The 18,744-nt window shown below is 35.1% G+C and overlaps 6 protein-coding genes across 23 annotated transcripts; 5 read left to right on the forward strand and 1 right to left on the reverse strand.

Moving 5' to 3' along the window:
• Positions 1-972: 972 nt before the first annotated feature.
• LOC110853154 lies at positions 973-3,927 on the forward strand. 11 transcript variants are annotated; one of them, XM_022101408.2, is made up of 6 exons: positions 973-1,065; positions 1,163-1,226; positions 1,413-1,481; positions 1,557-1,681; positions 1,851-1,999; positions 2,095-3,927. In XM_022101408.2, exons 5-6 carry the CDS (start codon positions 1,870-1,872, stop codon positions 3,669-3,671), a joined length of 1,707 nt encoding a protein of 568 aa, XP_021957100.1. In that variant the 5' UTR covers positions 973-1,065; positions 1,163-1,226; positions 1,413-1,481; positions 1,557-1,681; positions 1,851-1,869; the 3' UTR covers positions 3,672-3,927. The 11 variants fall into 11 exon arrangements, with proteins under 11 accessions (XP_021957100.1, XP_021957115.1, XP_021957092.1 ...); XM_022101423.2 differs by having other exon boundaries at positions 1,557-1,595; XM_022101400.2 differs by having other exon boundaries at positions 1,413-1,459.
• Positions 3,928-4,244: 317 nt separating this feature from the next.
• Positions 4,245-8,088, forward strand: LOC110863548. Its single transcript, XM_022112892.2, has 8 exons — positions 4,245-4,876; positions 4,972-5,837; positions 5,921-6,018; positions 6,348-6,481; positions 6,567-6,684; positions 6,758-6,880; positions 6,950-7,104; positions 7,209-8,088. Exons 1-8 carry the CDS (start codon positions 4,799-4,801, stop codon positions 7,566-7,568), a joined length of 1,932 nt encoding a protein of 643 aa, XP_021968584.1. The 5' UTR covers positions 4,245-4,798; the 3' UTR covers positions 7,569-8,088.
• A 194-nt stretch (positions 8,089-8,282) lies between these two features.
• On the reverse strand, positions 8,283-9,739 carry LOC110863549. The gene is made up of 4 exons (XM_022112894.2): positions 9,489-9,739; positions 9,069-9,379; positions 8,521-8,989; positions 8,283-8,447 (listed from the first exon to the last, which is right to left on the reverse strand). Exons 1-4 carry the CDS (start codon positions 9,568-9,570, stop codon positions 8,377-8,379), a joined length of 933 nt encoding a protein of 310 aa, XP_021968586.1. The 5' UTR covers positions 9,571-9,739; the 3' UTR covers positions 8,283-8,376.
• A 3,170-nt stretch (positions 9,740-12,909) lies between these two features.
• On the forward strand, positions 12,910-13,892 carry LOC110863643. Its single transcript, XM_022112997.2, has 3 exons — positions 12,910-13,278; positions 13,344-13,697; positions 13,767-13,892. Exons 1-3 carry the CDS (start codon positions 13,014-13,016, stop codon positions 13,793-13,795), a joined length of 648 nt encoding a protein of 215 aa, XP_021968689.1. The 5' UTR covers positions 12,910-13,013; the 3' UTR covers positions 13,796-13,892.
• Positions 13,893-14,171: 279 nt separating this feature from the next.
• On the forward strand, positions 14,172-15,354 carry LOC110863593. Of its 2 annotated transcripts, none has more exons than XM_022112941.2 (3): positions 14,172-14,360; positions 14,437-14,850; positions 14,937-15,354. In XM_022112941.2, the coding sequence occupies exons 1-3, from the start codon at positions 14,241-14,243 to the stop codon at positions 15,279-15,281; spliced, it is 879 nt and encodes a 292-aa protein (XP_021968633.1). In that variant the 5' UTR covers positions 14,172-14,240; the 3' UTR covers positions 15,282-15,354. The 2 variants fall into 2 exon arrangements, with proteins under 2 accessions (XP_021968633.1, XP_021968634.1); XM_022112942.2 differs by having other exon boundaries at positions 14,440-14,850.
• An 824-nt stretch (positions 15,355-16,178) lies between these two features.
• Positions 16,179-18,727, forward strand: LOC110863577 (syntaxin-1A). Of its 7 annotated transcripts, XM_035846703.1 has the most exons (7): positions 16,184-16,716; positions 16,776-16,883; positions 17,013-17,463; positions 17,527-17,597; positions 17,664-17,801; positions 17,872-17,982; positions 18,048-18,727. In XM_035846703.1, the coding sequence occupies exons 3-7, from the start codon at positions 17,292-17,294 to the stop codon at positions 18,126-18,128; spliced, it is 573 nt and encodes a 190-aa protein (XP_035702596.1). In that variant the 5' UTR covers positions 16,184-16,716; positions 16,776-16,883; positions 17,013-17,291; the 3' UTR covers positions 18,129-18,727. The 7 variants fall into 7 exon arrangements, 2 of the variants coding, with proteins under 2 accessions (XP_035702596.1, XP_035702595.1); XR_004833728.1 differs by having other exon boundaries at positions 16,179-16,716; positions 16,776-17,463; positions 17,527-17,605; XR_004833730.1 differs by having other exon boundaries at positions 16,179-16,716; positions 16,776-17,463; positions 17,668-17,801.
• Positions 18,728-18,744: the final 17 nt, after the last annotated feature.

Raw genomic sequence — 18,744 nt, forward strand, 5'->3', positions numbered from 1 at the left:
ACAATCCTCTACAACCATGACCAACTCAAAATTTTTTAAAATTTTCCTTCCTAATAACAACAACCAATAACATGTTATGACCGTGTTGTTTGTGGCAATTTACATACACATGTATGAAAACCATTAAAATTGTTTGGTATTTGTTCTACAAAATCTGATTGTTGATACACTTTTTTGATACATCTTCTGTATTTACTGAAAACTTGGCTCAGTAGGATATTACTTGCATAACTGCTTACGTCATTGTCCAGAATACCGTGATGCATGTAATCATGTCAATATTGACAATTACTCTGAATGGTTATATGAAGGAAACCAACTAAATATTATAATTCTACGGTTTTGGACTGTACATTCTTTACCTATTGTTTCCAGATTTTATAATAACTTTCTTTGCATGGTTGACAACCTATTCTTTGTTTCTTCTTTCTGTCAACAGATTTCATAAGGTCTAATAACAGATTTGATGCAGTCTTTGAACATGCAAATTATATTTTAAATGCTTTACCGTAGGTGTCTATTGATCTGCATTGACCGCTTTTAAACCATATACTGAATCAAAATTCTAATCTGAGAAATCTTCCCAAAAATGCAGAAATTAGCTATTTAAAAGTTTCTTTACATCTACATATGATAATGGATTAAAACATACATGCACATGTACATAGAAAAGGATATAGTTCTCAAAACATGCACATTTAAATGTTATATTCTGAAATTTGTAAACTTTTATTAAATCCGTAAAGCAACAGGTCAAGTAAAGCTCCGTTCATATAGGTCGATCAATGTCTATTTATTTATTTTGTATGTTCAACCTTTTCAATTATTATTTATTGATGTCCTTCTTGCTACAAATTTTGAATTAGTGAAATGTAGTTTGAATTACACATTTAAAAAAATAATATGAAGAAGAAGAATACCAATAATTCAGATGCACTTTGTCATTTGTCATGTCCAGGCGGAGTGGGGAGATTGAGACTGACGAAAATGAGACAAATCTCTTTTTATGCCGGCTCAAACCTGCTCAGCTCACTGTCTTGTTCTTTCTGGAGAAAGCGTAAAACCGTAAGTTTAATTGTTCTCTCATTTAACGTTCTTGTCCAGTAGTAGGGCTTCACCTTCACCATTATTATTACGTGTACTTCGTGTATTAAATATATAGGTGAAAGGCCGAATGATTTCAGTTACGGAAAAGTGGAATTGGCAAAATTAGCATTGATTGAACGGTAATAAGGACAAATAAATATTTTCGCCTGGATTATTTCCTCCCCAATACCCCAGCAATTATTATTTTTAAATAAAGTGCTATATACGTAATAATTTAATCGAGTGGCTAATTAGAATCTAGAGGAGTAAAAATTGTGCTTTTGTAAAATAAAAAATAACCGTTTCAAATTATTGAATTGTTTTAGAGACTGGACTGGAAAGGATTGAATATAACCAACATATGACGTACGAGGTACGACGATACAATATAAAAGGTTGTATGTTTTGAGTGAAAGCTTACATCGAATTAATAAAAGTGTCGCTAACAAATCATTTAACACTTCTTACAGATATTCCATAAGATAATTGATCGAACCAAGTTTGATCAGGTTAGAAATTCTAACTTAGAATTTTGTCCACTACAGTATTGACTTAACATAAAAATCCACATTGACGTATAACTCTGCGCAGAGAGGTAAAAATATAATTCTTCCGCACTATTTATACCTTCGCCAATTGTCGCCTAGTGGGATAGAAACAATACCATATCCCACCTATGTAATATGTAACTGACTGAGCAACGAAAGTATAAAACGGGCGTACGAAATGAAATTACTTTAGCAATTTTTTCATTGCATACATAGATCGCCATCACCTTGTACAATGGATGAAACGAAAATGAAGAACCTTTGGGCCAACAAACAGTTGTATACCCTAAAATTACCGGAATTAAAACAATTCTTGAAGAGTGTCGGCCTTCCGATGAATGGAGAAACTGAGACGGTTACAAAACGTACATGAATCATATTTTTTAAGATATAGTTGATTTAATCGCATATTGTATAATTTCTTGTAATAATGTGTCTGCATAATTATGTATGTACATAGGTGTCGCAATGTGGCTCGACGTAAAATATTTGGATCTCTTTGTCCTTCAGGATGGAGTTAAGACAACTCCACATGAATTAAAACCGGCACAATTGCGTAAAATCGTGGCTCAATTGGGCATGGATCCAACTGGAGACAAGGATGAATTGCATTTTAGTTTGATTGAACATCTCAAGAAGAAAAATGCTGGTAGCTCTAGCAGCGGTGGGGATGGTGAATCTGCAGACTCACCAGGCGATGCCCCTGGAATTGTTGTGGCAAAGCAGATTCTCGAAATGCAGACCGATTATCCTGCAGTGTTGTCTGCATCCGGTATAAATATTACAACCGACTCCTCCATCGCCACGATGCGCAAGGCATATCTTAAACTATCTCTTCTCATCCATCCGGATAAGTTGCAAAGCATCTTTCCCGACGCCACTAAAGCCTTTCAATGTCTCGTAAATGCCTATGAGCGATTATCTCAGCCTGAACTATTTTTGGAGGATGAAGATGACGAGAAAGTAGCCAAGAAGAAGACGGTGATGCGTTCCAACGACGGGTGCCACAGGACTCGTCTGTTCTGCCCGCGATGCAATGCTGAGTGGGGTACGATGGACAGTGGGGTGGCCGACTACGACTACAATTTTATGATGATGGGACTCAAAACTTACAACTGTGCGGGATGTCTCTTTGATTTTGGATGTATGACGGCTATTCACAAGTGCCCCATGTGTAGAAAAGGATTCGAATATCATCCATCCGACTTTCATCGCAAGATTTTTTGCAGCAACGACAAATGCAAAAAGACGTTTGGCTTTTTCGTATTCAACATTTCGGACCGGTTGGAGAAAGAGTATCGGCAAGAAATCAGGAAGAAACAAGAAAAACAATTGAAAGAAAAGGAACAATTGCAGGAACGAGAGAGACGAGCTAAATCACGGCAGAAGGGAAGTATGGGTGCTACAGGGAAGGATAAGTTGTTCACCCTCAACTTGCTGGATGAATGTCCACGGTGTGGCGAAGAAGTTGAGAGCAGCGCCGAGCTGAGAGAGACTCATTTGGCCGAATGTACGGACAAGAAGAAAATTGCTGCCTACGCCAAGAAATTAAAGGAAGAACAAGACCTGGCCGAGAAGAAGAGTAAGGCACGTGAGGCACAGGAAGAAGCACAAAACGTTTCAAGTTGGGACTATCTCGGAGCGAAGACGGCAGACATGTGGCTATTGACGGAAAAGCAGATAAAACTCATGTGTCAAAATTACAAGATCGATGATACTGGAAGCAAAGATGAACTGATAGCACGGTTGGTGAGACACAGGAATGACTTGGATTCCAGGAGGATGATCACACAAGGTGGGGAAGAAGGCTCGTCATCCGGTGCACCAACCAAGAAGAAGAGGAAGTTGAATGTGGAAGATTTGCCGACAAATATGGAAAGCCTGAGCGTTCCCCAATTAAAAGCATTTTGTGCTTCGAACGGCATTGTTACAAAGGAAGGAACAAAGGCTGGAATAATTAAACAGATTGAAAAGATCGTTCATGGAGATCAACCATTCCTACGGCTGACGGGAGGAAAAGAGAAACCAGTCGAATAATTTTTGTACGGTGGTATTTTTTGACGAGATAAGTGAGTTCTGCAATTATTATTAACTATAGATTGCACCTCAATTTAGTTTTCGAGGTCCAGTGTTTAATGGAAATTTTTACTTTAAGTTACATTTCCGGTAATTCATTTGTCAATTTTGCTATGAAACTTTAATACTTCAGAGATGAAACTGTATTTGATGAATTAATCATTTTGCATTTAGTAGGAGACTAATTGTTGAAATAAAATACGTTCATTATACTTAATTGGTACTCAGGCATTTTATCTCAATTTCGTAAAAATTCATTTTGATAAAAAATTAGTCTGAAACAGTACAATATTTATTTCAAGATTTCTATTATTTTAACAATCAAGTTGTCCTAAAAAATTTAAAATAAAATCTCTACTGATAGTTTCTACATGGAACATATACTAAATACGTAGTGCATATACATATACATCAACGGAAATTTTGATGCTACTTTACATACATTGTTATCTATATGATGCGAATTACTGCAAAGTTCAGTTCCACACTATACTACTCCAGTTCGTGGGAACTATTTGCGTAATAAACATTATTTACATTTAGACAAGATTTCATGGAAGAAAACAAAGAGTGAAGCATAGAGTTCGTTGCAAAGATGGGATTTTTTTATTACGGTTTTTCACGTCCACCATATACGAATCGTAATATTGAGTAATGTGCCACAAATTGCATGTGTGTGGGTGTCCGAAATCCGACGACGAGTCGGACGAACTGCTGGGTGTTTTTATCGATCTGACTGAACTTAAGTCACTGAAGTACAAAGTACTGAAGAAGACCAAGAAGTAAATGGGGTAAAGTCTCTTCTTATCGATCGACACCTGTTCACTCAGCATTGCCAAACCACAAATCTGCACTTATTCAAGTTATACTTACATATTACATGCTTAGCTAAATTAAATACTTATCAAGTTGATCAGTCCAAGAGACAAGACAAACCACTTATTTTGCTCTAAAAGTTTCCTCATTATTATTATGGAGATTGAAGGAAATAATTACAATTTTATTATTGTGTGACTCATAGTTCTAAAATCTAAAGACTTTGCTTAAAAGTAACTCGAACATTACGAATTCAACTATCACTACACACTATGGAAGATAACAACATATTAAATATGGATAATGACGATGAGGACATTGTACTAGAGCAAGCCATGTCGAACCACTTGGTAAGAAAATTATATAAATTGTATACTCATTTGTTTAAGAACTGATCAACAAATGTATGAATTGCATAATAATAATTATGCGGTTTGTTTCTTAGATTGTGGCGTCCATTCTAAAATATTTGCCACCTGCAGACGTTAAATCCGCCAGATTTCTTAACACCACCTGGAACTCGACTGCTTTATCTGCCATGCCCCCAAAGTTACGACTTAACCTCGGCAAAGTTCTCCGCTCTGAGGATAATTCTCAAAATCAATCTCAAGGGGGGATTTCTACTGCGATTGCTCCTGCTGGTGGTGGGGGAGGTCAGTCTGGGGATTGCAATTTATTATCAGACGAGGACGACATGTCCCTCTTCGACCCACGATTGGCTAAACAATTGACCATCTCAATCTCTCGACTCCCATCAAATCCATTCCTCTCCAATTTCTCTCACGCTGTAGAATCTCTTATCATAACGACGGAGAAGAACTGGAGACGAAATCTTATCCTGGAGGAGACTGGAATATCGAAATCAATTTTTTTCCGTCCACTATTCACGGGGAATTTGAAACAATTAAAATCTCTTGAAATTCAGCACATTTCTGGATTTTCTAATCAGGATTTACTAAAACTGTTTGATCAAAAATTGCTGCCTAATTTACGAGTTTTGGGATTAGGACAAGATTTTGATTCGAGAAGGGATCAGCACGGACTTGTTGATTCAGCTCAGATTGACGAATTACTCGAGATGGCGGAATCTCAAGGGTTTGTTCAGGGAGGGATTACATGTGTCAAGTTGGTCTGGATCAACTGGACAAGTTTTGAACGAATTGGAACGATTTTTCCTTCAATGAAGGGTCTGGAAATTGGGGTCATGGTAGCAACAAGACAAGATCGGGGAAGGATTGGATTAAAGTCCATTAGAGAATTGGTGGACGCGATTTGTTTCCAATTTATGAATAGGGCGAGAAAAGAGGAAGGGTAAGTATCTAAATAAGTGTAACTAACAATAAGTAAATCTTATTGTCAATTAAAAAAAAAATGTCCTTTCCTTCCTCCAACAGATTGCGTCATTTACATTTACATGTGATTGAGATGTATAATGATTCCGATTGGGGTGGCGTCGTCGCGATGATGATGGAGAGGAAAGATATCTTAGGAGGTAAGAAATGAAAATTTTAATTTCCAATAAATCTACATCGAAAGAGTTATGTAATCCATATGGTAGCAACTAGCATGCATTCATGGATGTTATCTGTTGACGAAATTTTGAGTATTCTAAAAGCTACTATTTTTGCAATTATTTAGACGTGTAATGCAAGTTAGCCCCCTAAACTACATACAACATAAAATTGCAAAAAAGTCGAGCATTCAAACAGCACCTATGCATAATTAGTTTTGCAAACATGACTTAAGTTGCATGAAAGTAGAAATATCTTTTATAAGACTTTATTATTGCAACCTATTGTCAATTGTATTTACTTTTATCAGATCTTGAAACCTTGACCTTCGAAGCTGATCGCGGAGGGACGCTGAATTTGAGAACCGCACTTGATCCAGTGGAAATTGAAGAGATCAAAAGTAATTTTGGATGTTTGTCGGAAATCAGATTTACGAATTTTGTGGTGCGTACATACATACATACACAAACAGTGATCACTATTTAAATTACTATGAGTAATTAATTAATTATTTATTTCTACTGTATAGTGGCCAGAAGATGAAGCTGAAACTGAAAATATTGATCCAATTCCCGTCCCAGTTATCAAACCCAGACTAATTTTTGATATTAAAGTTCCCGACTCATTAAACTTGACTATCATGTCACGTAAGAAAAGCTAAATAATTATACATTACATATAATATGACTGGTGTGACCATGTTATGACAATATTATCCAGGGTCAGATACCAAAGTCAAAGCGCGATTCACTCTTCTCACATATGAAAATTGTCGTAAGGAAGAATATTACTCCAGCGACTGTGACTTGTTCAAAGTGGAAAGCTTTGAAAGTTACCTTCAAGGTTTGGCAAAACTTTAAATACAATAATAACTAGAACAGAAGTAAATAATTTTGAATATTTATTTTCAAGAAAAAGCAGTCCGTAAGAAAGTGGATAAATTGGCCAAAAAGGTAGACGCTATAAGAAGAAAAGTCTCAACAATTGGCGCTGGACGTTGGAGAGGAATTATTTCTGTTAGGAGTACTGAATCGGAAGGGGAAGTGGTGGAAAAGGGTATTGGGAAGGTATGTTAAAAAATCAATTGCATACTTTATCTAGCTAGCTTTAACTAGTAAGTGGTTTTCATGTTTAACGTCAAAGCTAAATTGTCACCTAATTTTACCGTCAGATAACAAAGCACCTGGAGAAAAGGATCCGAGACTCACATACAAAACAACTCAAACTTCTCTGTACTCTGAAGGAGCGTGAAATGAAGGAAATTAAGAAATATTTGGGTGCCTCGTTGAAAGATGAATGTATCCGAATATCGAAATTGACCCGTGATAAGGCAGAGAGGACTCTGTTGAAGGGTGAAGTTGCCCAAGTCCTGGTGGCAAGATGCATCGCTGAAAGAAAAATGGTAGTCAAGAATTTTGCAGAGATTGAAGCCAAATTAGTTACGGATTATGAGGTTGTCGAAGAAGAGTTAGAACGTTGGAGCGGTGAAAGACCCGTCGGATTCTTAAGAGATGTCGGGAGTGAAGAATGAGACAGTGGTAATAGTGGAGGTCTCAGTATTGAATTGGTGTGAACTAACTACTATTTGCATGTAGCTGGTATATTAATTATTGTGTTAATTATATGATGTGATACCCATTTTTATGTGATATTTATATGTCTTGCTTGAGTTCATTCCCAATTTGTGTTGGTGTTTTTCTTAATCTAGTCTAACATGCATAAAGTTGGTGCTAAGAAACATATATTAGTTTTATTTGAGTATTATGTAAGTTAGTACATATTTAGTATACACGTATGGTGTCTATCACTCCTATGTAAACATATACTGCGTTGTGATTTATAGTATTTAATTATGAAAAGTATGAAAGAATTTATCATCAAACAATTTTATATAATCGCAAAAGTTGAATGTGAAAAAAATTGCTTTAGGTAATGTACGGAATTTCATTTATTTTCTATGATTTCAAGTTGCATACTATTATTAAGGAATGATAATAAATATGTGCAAATGTGTTGTTAAAACTGAGAAAGAAGTTTTCTTGTGTTTAAAGTAAATTTGTATTACGATTACTGAATTCTGAAATTTCTTGTCCAAATCCGACATCATTGAGTGTTTTCACGCCACCTACATAATAGCTTAAATTTACGACATTTACCAAAATGCCATGCTTAAGAAGCTTTGTAAATATGTATACGTAAGGTTGATGCGTCCTTTTCTTCCAAAATATATTTTGAATAATTAAAAGTCTGGGTATACACGCCTTTGGCGAAACATACAAAAATATAAAAAATCATGTAGTCTTAATTGTTGCACTAATTCAACTACAGTCAAGCTCCAATCAAAAGCTTGAATGCTCTTCTTGTGTACTCCAGAAATTTTTAAGATTGGAAAATTTCTGCGATGTAAAACCTACAAAAGAAAGATTTTATCGGTTAGCAAGGTTTCTAAATAAAAGCTTGTTATAAAGTTTACAAAACCATACCTGCTAAAGATTCCCGTTCCTTCTTGCGATCTCCTTTCTCCACCAGCACGTTATAAACTTTTGCGTCGTCATTGAATTCTTCTACCGAATTATCCAACAATTTTCTTTGGTTTTGTTGTCGACCATCGACCTGTCCTCTCCGATTGTTTTCTAGCTTTATTGAATTTTTATTGGAATCAGATTCCTCCTCTCCTTCTAAATTTTTACTTCCTTCTTCATCCATATTATTATTATTACGACAAACTCCGACATACGCCGTGAAGAGGGACACGGTACACTTCCGACATGACTTCAAACTGACCACGATAGCAATAAAAAGTACGGAAAACGCTATCCCCAACGCTATTGAAGCATATCCCACAGCTCGGACGACATTATCATCAAATGCAACACTGATCATGAGACTCAATTTTATATTGATATTTTGTAAAGCTTCTCCCAAATTTTTGGACGCTTCGGCTCCAAAATCCTTTAATTAAAGGTAATTCTTTAATGTGTTAATAAATTCAACCAGTGATAAATAGTTTTCTAAAGTAGCTTATATTTACCTTCATATCGGCGGTGTCTAGGGACAAATTCCAGTTTTGTGACAGCTTATCCACCGCATCTCTCAAACTTTCAGTCGCAGCTTTTCCCAAATTTTCGAAATCTGCCGAATTAATCTTTACACTGACTGATCTAGCGAGATCGGAGATACTGGTAGACAATTCTGCGACGACTTGTCTCGTCGCATCAATTCCTTCCCCCATGGCGTCAGTAAGTCTTGCACTGGCATCATCAAGTGATCTCTTGAGATCCTCGGATGATTGAACTGCAGCTATTGAAAATTCACGAGCAGCTTCTTTCGCAAAACCTTTACCTGACAGAAAATTACAATTTTTTAAGACAAGTTCCATATAGCTGAGAACTTTTGGTATATAATAATTTTCTAGCAAATCCCTCAGGTGCAATGCAATAACTATCCTTACCTATATTGTTACACGATATAGTGGGTGTTATTGAGATCTGAGAGATAAGGAAGAATAGAATGACTAGATTTGTAAAATTCATTTTTTAATTGAGATATTTAAAAACACGGCAATCTTAGCTAAGCTATAATGAGAAAAGTAGTTACGCTGATCAATTTAGTTCAATACCATGTTGATTTTGTTGCTCAGAAGTACTTTTATTTCTCTTTCTATATGACCTAATCCTGTAATATGTTTATGTGGAAAGGAGTCATGCTTTTGCTTTATAATTAGTGATAAGATAAAACCAGTCCAAACAAAAAATATTCAGGTTAGGTGTGTATGTACATATATATCATATCATTTATAGTAGTCATTATGTCTGGTCATTTACGCAGCATACTCATATAACTTATGTGCCAAGTAACGTGTGTATTTACTGACATTGATTGCATCTGACATCCTGCTGGATAATAGATGTAATTGCATTTTGAAGTAATGTTGTCAATTTATTCAATCGTAAGAACTCTGAATAATTTTATTGTCATATTTTATGTTTTCAGATAAGTCGCGTGACGGATATTGTAAAATCAAAATGTTGTCAATGAATCACAATAACTTATAGGATGCATCATCATACGCATTTATGTATGTACATATACCAACAAGATGCATATATTACAAGATACATACATACACATTAGTCCAGCACTCAAATGTTTTCCAGATTACCAAAGTTTCCTGCATATACATGTACACCTAGGTATATTTTTCTTAGGTGAGGCAAAAGTAACAATGGGTGCCCGCAAAAAAGGGTCACCATGGTTACGGCGAAGCCTAAGTATGCTTTCGTATACACCCTTTGAAACTGTAGACAAGGCTAGAGCCTAAACGGTTAATCCTACGCAAATGGTGTAAAGAGCAATCGTGCAGAGGAGAATTAGGAGATGATGTTTTTCAATATGCCCGATAGAAAAGTTGTATTCTTCGCTCTCAAATTTCGATTTGAAACTTTAAAATCGAAATTTGAAAAAATTGTGCCATGGAACTATATGCATAAAACATGATTTTATCATGCAGAAATCGGTTGTGCGTCATTTAAAACAAATCCAACTGAGATCGGTCCAAAACTGAAAAAGTTTTGATGGATGCATCTGAGACTATTCATGTTGCTAAGCAAAAATTTCAATATTCCTAGTTGCCAACTAGTAGTTGGTTATACTAGCTATCAATATAACAATTTTTCAAATACAAGTAGTTACGCAATTGCAATTAGCCAAATTAATTGGTCAATTGTAATTTCCATTTTTGGCCAATCGCCCAAAAACTTTCTTCCTGATCAGCTTTGGGCATGATTATTAATCCAGATTAATTACAAATCTTTTCAAAATTCAAATTTCAAAAAAAATTATTTAAGTACTGCGTCAAATTTACAAATTTTAAATTTGAACACCCTATATGCATATATTTTGGATTTAAAGTTCATTTTGTAATTTATAATATGATCCAGATTAAACAATCTTAATCCCTAATCCAGATTGTTCTCGCGAAATAACTAATCCCCGTAAAACCTAATATCTGAAAAATTATTATTTACGAAATTAATCGTAATTAAAAAAATTGGATTATTTGATCTTTAATCCCTAAGCCTGAGCAAAAAAAAACACATCAACAAACTCTGTCAGCGAAAACAATCATCAAATACTTGATTTTAACGCATTTCAATCATCGATGTGAATTACAGGGAAATTAATTTTGCGACCCCCTGTGGGTATTTTCAACTAATTTCGTGATGAAAAAGATAAGCATATTCGGTCTTCATTCCAAAAAGTTTAACAATTTTGAGGTGAAATTAATTGTCTGAAAGTGTGTATCACCTAAAATCCATGAAATAAAATAATTTTAAAAAAGCTTGCTTAGGTGAGGCGCTGCTAAAAGTGAAAAACAAGGCCTCTGGGCATATATTTTAAATATCTCGTCCCTTCATCATTGTAACAGGAGTTAGTGGCTTTGCATCACCGTCAGGCCAAACATTTGGCGTTAAGCTTATAGTAATAAAGAATATATTCGGAATAATTCGCAAGAACAAAATCTGGGTTTACGAATTTCTGAAAATTACATATCACTTATTACTTTATAATTCGTATTGAAGATTAGTTGTGCTACTAAATGAAATTAGGTAATAAATACATCCTCGAGTGATGTCCTAATTTATGCGTCGGTATTTTCACTTCTGGAATTGCAAACCCGTAAAAATAGTGATACACAGCACTAATATTATAGAACCTTACATCTTCTTGATCTTCCCCATCAAATTAATATATATTAATTTGTTACACCAGTCTCCTGAGACAAACCGTTATTTTGTGGAGTTATTTGAAATACCGAGTATTTCAATATCTATTACCGTTGATTGCCTAACACATGTCGTGGAAACGGTAATTGTTAATGGAACCCGTGGGTCAACAATTTATGGAGCGAAATCATATACCGTAAAGACTCTACTTATAGCCGGGTCAATTTAATAAGCTTGTCTGTAATCATGGCATTGGTTTAATGCCTATTCTTCAGTGCTTCAAGTGGTGTATAACCGAAAAAAAATTTACCCAGGTCTCCTATTATACCTGGTTTGTAATTGTAGCCTAATTTGTGATGTCATTGGACCCGGCTATAAATAAAGTATTTACGGTACTTAAACTTGCGAACCGAGACGACATTTTTGAAATAAAGCAAGCGTGATTGAAGTGGCTTGGAAAATTGTACATGCGTATCAAAATTTATTAGATACCTCAAGTACTGGTTAGCTTGTGAATTAAATTATGAGCTAAATAAGCATGTTGAACTACTGGTACTGGATTATTAATCATATTAGTCCCCCACAATGGTTTTTACAAGCTCCACTCAATTTTATAAACCTTCTAAGCAATAAACGTTTGTCTAAGCATTAATATATTGATACAATTTTAATTAGCAATAATTGCATTTTTTAGCAAAAAATGTAATTTTTGTTTTTGTAGCTGTGTAATTATCTGCGTGGTAGGTATGATGTGCGATCAAAAAGTTTGGCCTGACGGTGATGCAAAGCCACTAACTCCTGTTACAATGATGAAGGGACGAGATATTTAAAAGATATGCCCAGAGGCCTTGTTTTTCACTTTTAGCAGCGCCTCACCTAAGCAAGCTTTTTTAAAATTATTTTATGTCATCTTAAAATGCATACGCATATATTGTGACAAGTTCTATTGTGGTTTTTTCCTAGCTGAAAGTGAAAATTGTTTGAATTAGTTTACGTTGAAATGGGACATCATTATATTTGTGAGAAAAACGAAGCACTGTCGTTGGAATAGTAGATGTAAATCATCAACTACAACCCCTTCATTTATTCATTTAAGTTTTATCAACTGATAAAACTTTGTTTAAAACGAACGATATGTTGTGTGTAATCTGCAAACGATACAACAGCCAGGGCAACAAACACAATTCACATCCATGTGAATGTCCATGGACCAAGAACTCGCCCGACCAAACCTATTCAAAATCTGAACGATGGGAAGACTCAACGTTTCAAAAGTAGCTGGAATCTTGATTACCAACGAGTATTTAATTACTGGGAGGAACGACTTTATGAATTTGCTAAATATTGATGCTGGAACTAAGGAACAGTTGGAAAACCGCTTCAACAATGGAACCATCACCCCAAAAGATTATTTTTGTAGAATTCTGGAAATATGGGAAGGACGACTGGGAAATGGTGCAACAATCGAAAAACTGTGTACTTGCTTGGAAGAGGGGGGCTTTATAGGTGCAAGAGGTTTGTCGAATTTATTTTAAATTAATTCAATATCTAAATAATTTCAGTCTTGTAATTCTTGTCAGATTATTTAAGAAGCCTGGCTCCAGATATTCTAGCTGCGCCAACACCTCAAGGGTCGTCCGTGTCTTCAAGGACAACTATGTTCCTCTCAGATCCAAAAATTCGCAAACAAGTTTCAAAAATTTTGATGGAAGATACAGAAATGTTTACTAATTGGGGGAAATTTTGTTCCTCCCTGGAAATTTCCCCAGTACGAATCATGGAAATGAGGCAGCAACTCCAAACAGGTGTGATAGCAGGTTCTTACGATTTGATGGAAAGAATATTATCAACGTGGGGTTCCCAAAATGGGTGTGCCGCCAATGTGGAAAAATTATGTGATATCTTGAGAAATGATAAATTTGGGACTTCGGAAGGTAACGAGATCAGAATTTGAGATATTATTAGAAATTTGGAAAGTTTATAATTTTGTAATTTAATTTCAGAAAAGCTGATGGTTACATTTTCATCGTAACACAATACATATGTATCGTATTTCAACCTCCATTGCAATATATTGTAATATATGCTCAATTATGCAGACAGTAATAAAAATGTTTTGATTAAATTTACACGTTGCAAATTTTGCAATGCAAAATGCGTGGGTTATTTTATTACATATGTACATGTACATCTATGCTGGAACCCACTTTTCAGCCGATAAGAAATTCACATTGCTTTATCTCTGGTGTAAAAAGTAAATAGTTAACCAAGTAACACAAAGGTTTGTTAATCCCTGAGTTTTTGCAGGAGTTTGCATGCATATATGTACATTAATGTAGTCGAATTGATGGTACATATGTAAGAAATGTTCATATTTATCTTACTATCTTTCCAGACTGATTTCAACCGTTGATGAGTTAATATTTATGCAAAGTTGATGAAACGAAAGTTTGGATTTTGTCCGTTACCTCAGTTGAATGCAGACTTCATTTATAGTGGCTGATTTTAAGTTAGAAATCATGTCCTCACAAGTTAACCGAATCGTGGATTATTCAGCGAACAGTAGCACGAATTCGGATTTTTTTGGCCTTTGTCATGTACGTGAAAATTCCATTAAATTCTTCAGAAAGTACACTATTTTTTAGTTTGTCCACCAATTGTTCATTATTACAGCAGAGTCCACAGCCCAATGCACATTCAACGCCAAATAAGTATCCCTTGTTACGAAGGGGCGACACCTTAACTAAAGCTCCAACACCGCTTGGCGTACGAAATTTTTTACCGGACATCGAAGAAAGCAAACCTGTGTCTTCAAATCTTCAAACCAGAAAAAGTACACGATTGTCTTCTGCACAGCCTCGTGCAAGCGTCATTGTTACCTCCAAATGCTTGTTGGAGGGAGGCAAAACCATGGCATCAATAGCCACAAGCCCCATGTGCTCGAATTTCCGTCAGACACTTCGACCCATGCCTCGTGTCCCGTATCAAGAGCCGAAGACATTCACCACTCCAGAAATAGAGGCCGGACTCGGACTCAAAAAAAGGAACAACAAAAAGATGCAAGACAGCGACATTTTGCTGGATGAGGTAAACATAAATTAAAATAATTCCAAGGCTTACACACAAAAAGGTACATTTGTACACATGTATGCAAATTAACAAGTTTTTATTAGTCCAACTTAGAGAAATGTAGGAAACCTTCTAAAAGACGTACTCAAGGGGGTCGACGACGAAAGACTCAGCGGATGCAGTATTCGGCTTACTCTGACTCATCGCATGATAATGAAATCGTTCGCCCAATTTGCCCCGTTTGCGTTCCACCCAAAACTTTCTCATCTATAGCTTCGCTAGTTCATCATTATAATTTCATCCACAAGTATCCTCAGAGAGAGTGTCCATATTGCAAGAGGATTTTTGAGAACCAGTCAAGCATTATGAAACATATGAAGAACGGTAAATGTGCAGACTATTTTGAATTTTCGCCTTCTAAGTCTTTGGAGTGGGACAGTGTCATATAAATAAATTGTGTGTATTTTTTATCGTGGTATTATTTCAGTGGAAAATAAAGTTTGTAATATATTTAAGAAGGAATTGTGTTTATTTTGTTTGTACTACATATTTATATCACAGTTGTAATTTATTTATTTCTATTAGCAATTTAGAATTTCATTTCCATTCATCTGTATATTTACCAATATTGGTAAATATGTCATACATACTTACCATATATTTATATTGTTGATGAATACCTAGGTATTGCATATGTACATGCATAACAATTCCATGTTGTTTATACCCATCTTTTGTATATAGCACCGTGAATAGTGTTTGAGTTGGAAAATAGCCCAATTTCAGTGGTATTTTGAATTTAAGCAGTAATGTTTTTATTTGTCAAAAAAGTACATAAGAATATGAGTTTTGATTTTCATATTATCTAATTTACGATTAAAATTTGGAATATAATCCTAGGCGTTAAAATGAATAATATATTTAATAAGTTTAATATTTAATTTTGGGGATAGAAAGGTGTTCATCACTTAAATTTTAACTACATATCTACGTATATATTGCCCTGTCATAAAGAGATATATACATAAGTACATTATATTACATGGTCCCTGCAGTGCATGAAGCCTAAACCGTGTAGGCTTGCATATGTATATAACTCGTATTATACGAGTCGTATATGTATCCATAAGCATGCAGATATACGTATAGATATATACAATTCATCCTTTGATTGATTACTGTTGATCTTTAGGAATAAAAGGATGAGTTCCAAGTTTCACTCATGATCAGGTAAACAAGAAGATCAATCACTTCTAGGAAGGAAGTGATTTTAAATATCTGTAGTTGCAGTTAAATATGTACGTGCTCCTCAAGTTACATGGCCAGTTATTTATTTTTTAATTTGTTTTTACTAAAAATACAATCAGCAGATAACTGTTTAATTTAATTGCATATTTAAATTGACCAGATAGACCTGTCTACTAAACAAATGTGCTTATGTATATCAGTAGTACACGAGTTCAATGCTTAAATAGAATAATATCATGATGTTTTAATTTGATCCAATAGATAAAACTTATGTTGTGGAGGAGAAAGTCCGGGTTCTCTGTATTGCATATACCAGTAACACCAAGAATTTTACGCCTTACCCCGAAAACGGGTAATATGTATACATTTCTGCAACCTACAATGGGACATGACTCATCAATTTTTATATATATTTTTCGCAAGTGGAGGTAACTATGTGCTATACATGTTGACTCACTGCCTCATGATCACATAATAATATCACGCCATGGGGTGCATAAAAGGAAGATGCAATCCAAATCTCATCTTATTCCGGAACTAACTTTCTCCACTTGTGCCATTCTCACATCTCGTCCCAGCTCACATTCCAAGTTTCATGGAAACATGACGAGGGATCGGTTAACCGAGTTAAAATCTGTAAGAATAATTAAATTAAATTTTACAAAGGTTCGTTGCATTGAGAATATTTTTTGTAGGTACAAAAAACAAATGGTGACTACGATTATGACTACGAGTGCATTGTGGTTGATTCCGATTTATTCAATGTGGGGAGAGACTCTGAAATGATCTCTTTTCTGGAGGAGGTAAATAATTACTATTTTTATAAATTGGGAGCAATGTTTTGATTTATACAAATTAATTTATACAATTTAATTTCATTTATACAAATTATACAAATTTTAAAATGATTACTTAGTTGTGTGTAAATTTAGGTCGAATGTATTCGAAAGAAATTGAGCGAGATAAAAAATAACATAGAGAAATTGACGGTTATCCAAGATGACATCTTATCCATTATATCATTTTCCTAAGATAACAAATTTTATCTTTGTATTTTGATGAAAGCATTCCACGATTTGCTGTATGGTTGTATGGATGAAATTCAAAAGTCATCTGGCCAAGTTAGAGAAAGGTTGAGAGGTGAAAGTGGACGTAACAAACTCATGCATAATGTTCACTTACTTTCATGATGTCCTTTGGTAACATTAGTCATGGAGGAGGATGACATTGAGCGGATGATGCCCGACTCTGAGATTTATCAGCGTGTAAAAATGTCTCAGCATCAGGCTTTAACAAAGGACTTGACAAACTTGATAACAGAGTATACAACAGTTCAAGAGGATTATACGGAGAAAATTAAAGCTAAAATCAGACGACAACTACGTAAATGTTCTAAAGTTTAATAATTAAACTGGATTAGTTATATTGTGTTCGCAATGATTCTAGCTGACAACGGGATAAACTTTGATGTTGAGACTTTAATGGATCAAGGAAATATTTCGGCCCTAATGCAAGGCGTGAGTTGGTAAATTTTCAGATTGAACTTAAAGTAATTCCTTTTCCACATAAACGCGAAACATTAGATAGTCATGGAGGAAGAGCAAGCCAGAGGAACCATTCATTTTATACAAGCTCGGCATTCCGAGATTATAAAGTTGGAGAAATCAGTCAAAGAATTGAACAACCTTTTCGTGGATGTGTCAAATCTTACTGAACAACAGGTAGTTTCAATAAATATTTAATTTGTGGTTCCATTTCAGCCCAGAATGTTTTTATTGTTGAATCTGGAAGAGTGAAATCCTGGACAATATTGGTTACAATATGGAGTTCTCAAAAGAGAAAGTTGGCACTGCAACAAGTGATGTTAGACTGGCCCATGAATACACGCGGAAAGATCGCAAGGTATGTATGCAAATATGCATATGGGTAAGCACATAAGAACACAGTATTTTGAATATAATTTTCAGAAAAAAATGGCCATGGCGATGTGCTTTGTTATCGTTGGGATCATTGCAATAATGTCCATTGCAAATTTCTTTGGTTTCTAAAACCGTTATCTCCATAAATACACGGTAAAGGTACTACTAAAATATGACAATACTTGTGAAGTTACTCAAAAATTATAACCTGGGAGATTTTCTGCATGGATCATTGTTAATACTAAAAAATTATATGTATAATTTAGAAATTGGGATCAGATTATAAAATAAATGTTTTACTGTGTAAATACTTATGTAAGTATGTACATAAATATGCTCATGTATTGTTTTCATTGCGCAAATCATAACGAATACAATTGATCTAGACAAAAAAATATGGTCATATGTATAAAAAAACGACTATTCTGAGGAACAAATTTGTTGGATTTCAAACTCGATGGCCCCAACACATTCGATGTATTGCTGTGCATGGGGCTGTCTTGGCTTATACGAGGATCGCTCATATCTTCAAACTCTATCCGAAGCTGCATTCAGATAAACTCTTTTGGTTTTAAATACAACATGGTAATCCTCATCGTCCAATATTCCTATTGTATGGTAGCCTAAACAAGCTCTGGCTGAATACATAAGTTAGCAGGCATGGTCGCCATCGGAATATACGCCATTTGTGTCTTCCTGGCGTCACTGATGAAGTTTAACCTCTTTGGCACGGCAAATCCACTGA

This window comes from Folsomia candida, unplaced genomic scaffold, assembly GCF_002217175.1.
Source record: "Folsomia candida strain VU population unplaced genomic scaffold, ASM221717v1 Fcan01_Sc001, whole genome shotgun sequence".
Lineage (NCBI taxonomy): Eukaryota > Metazoa > Arthropoda > Collembola > Entomobryomorpha > Isotomidae > Folsomia > Folsomia candida.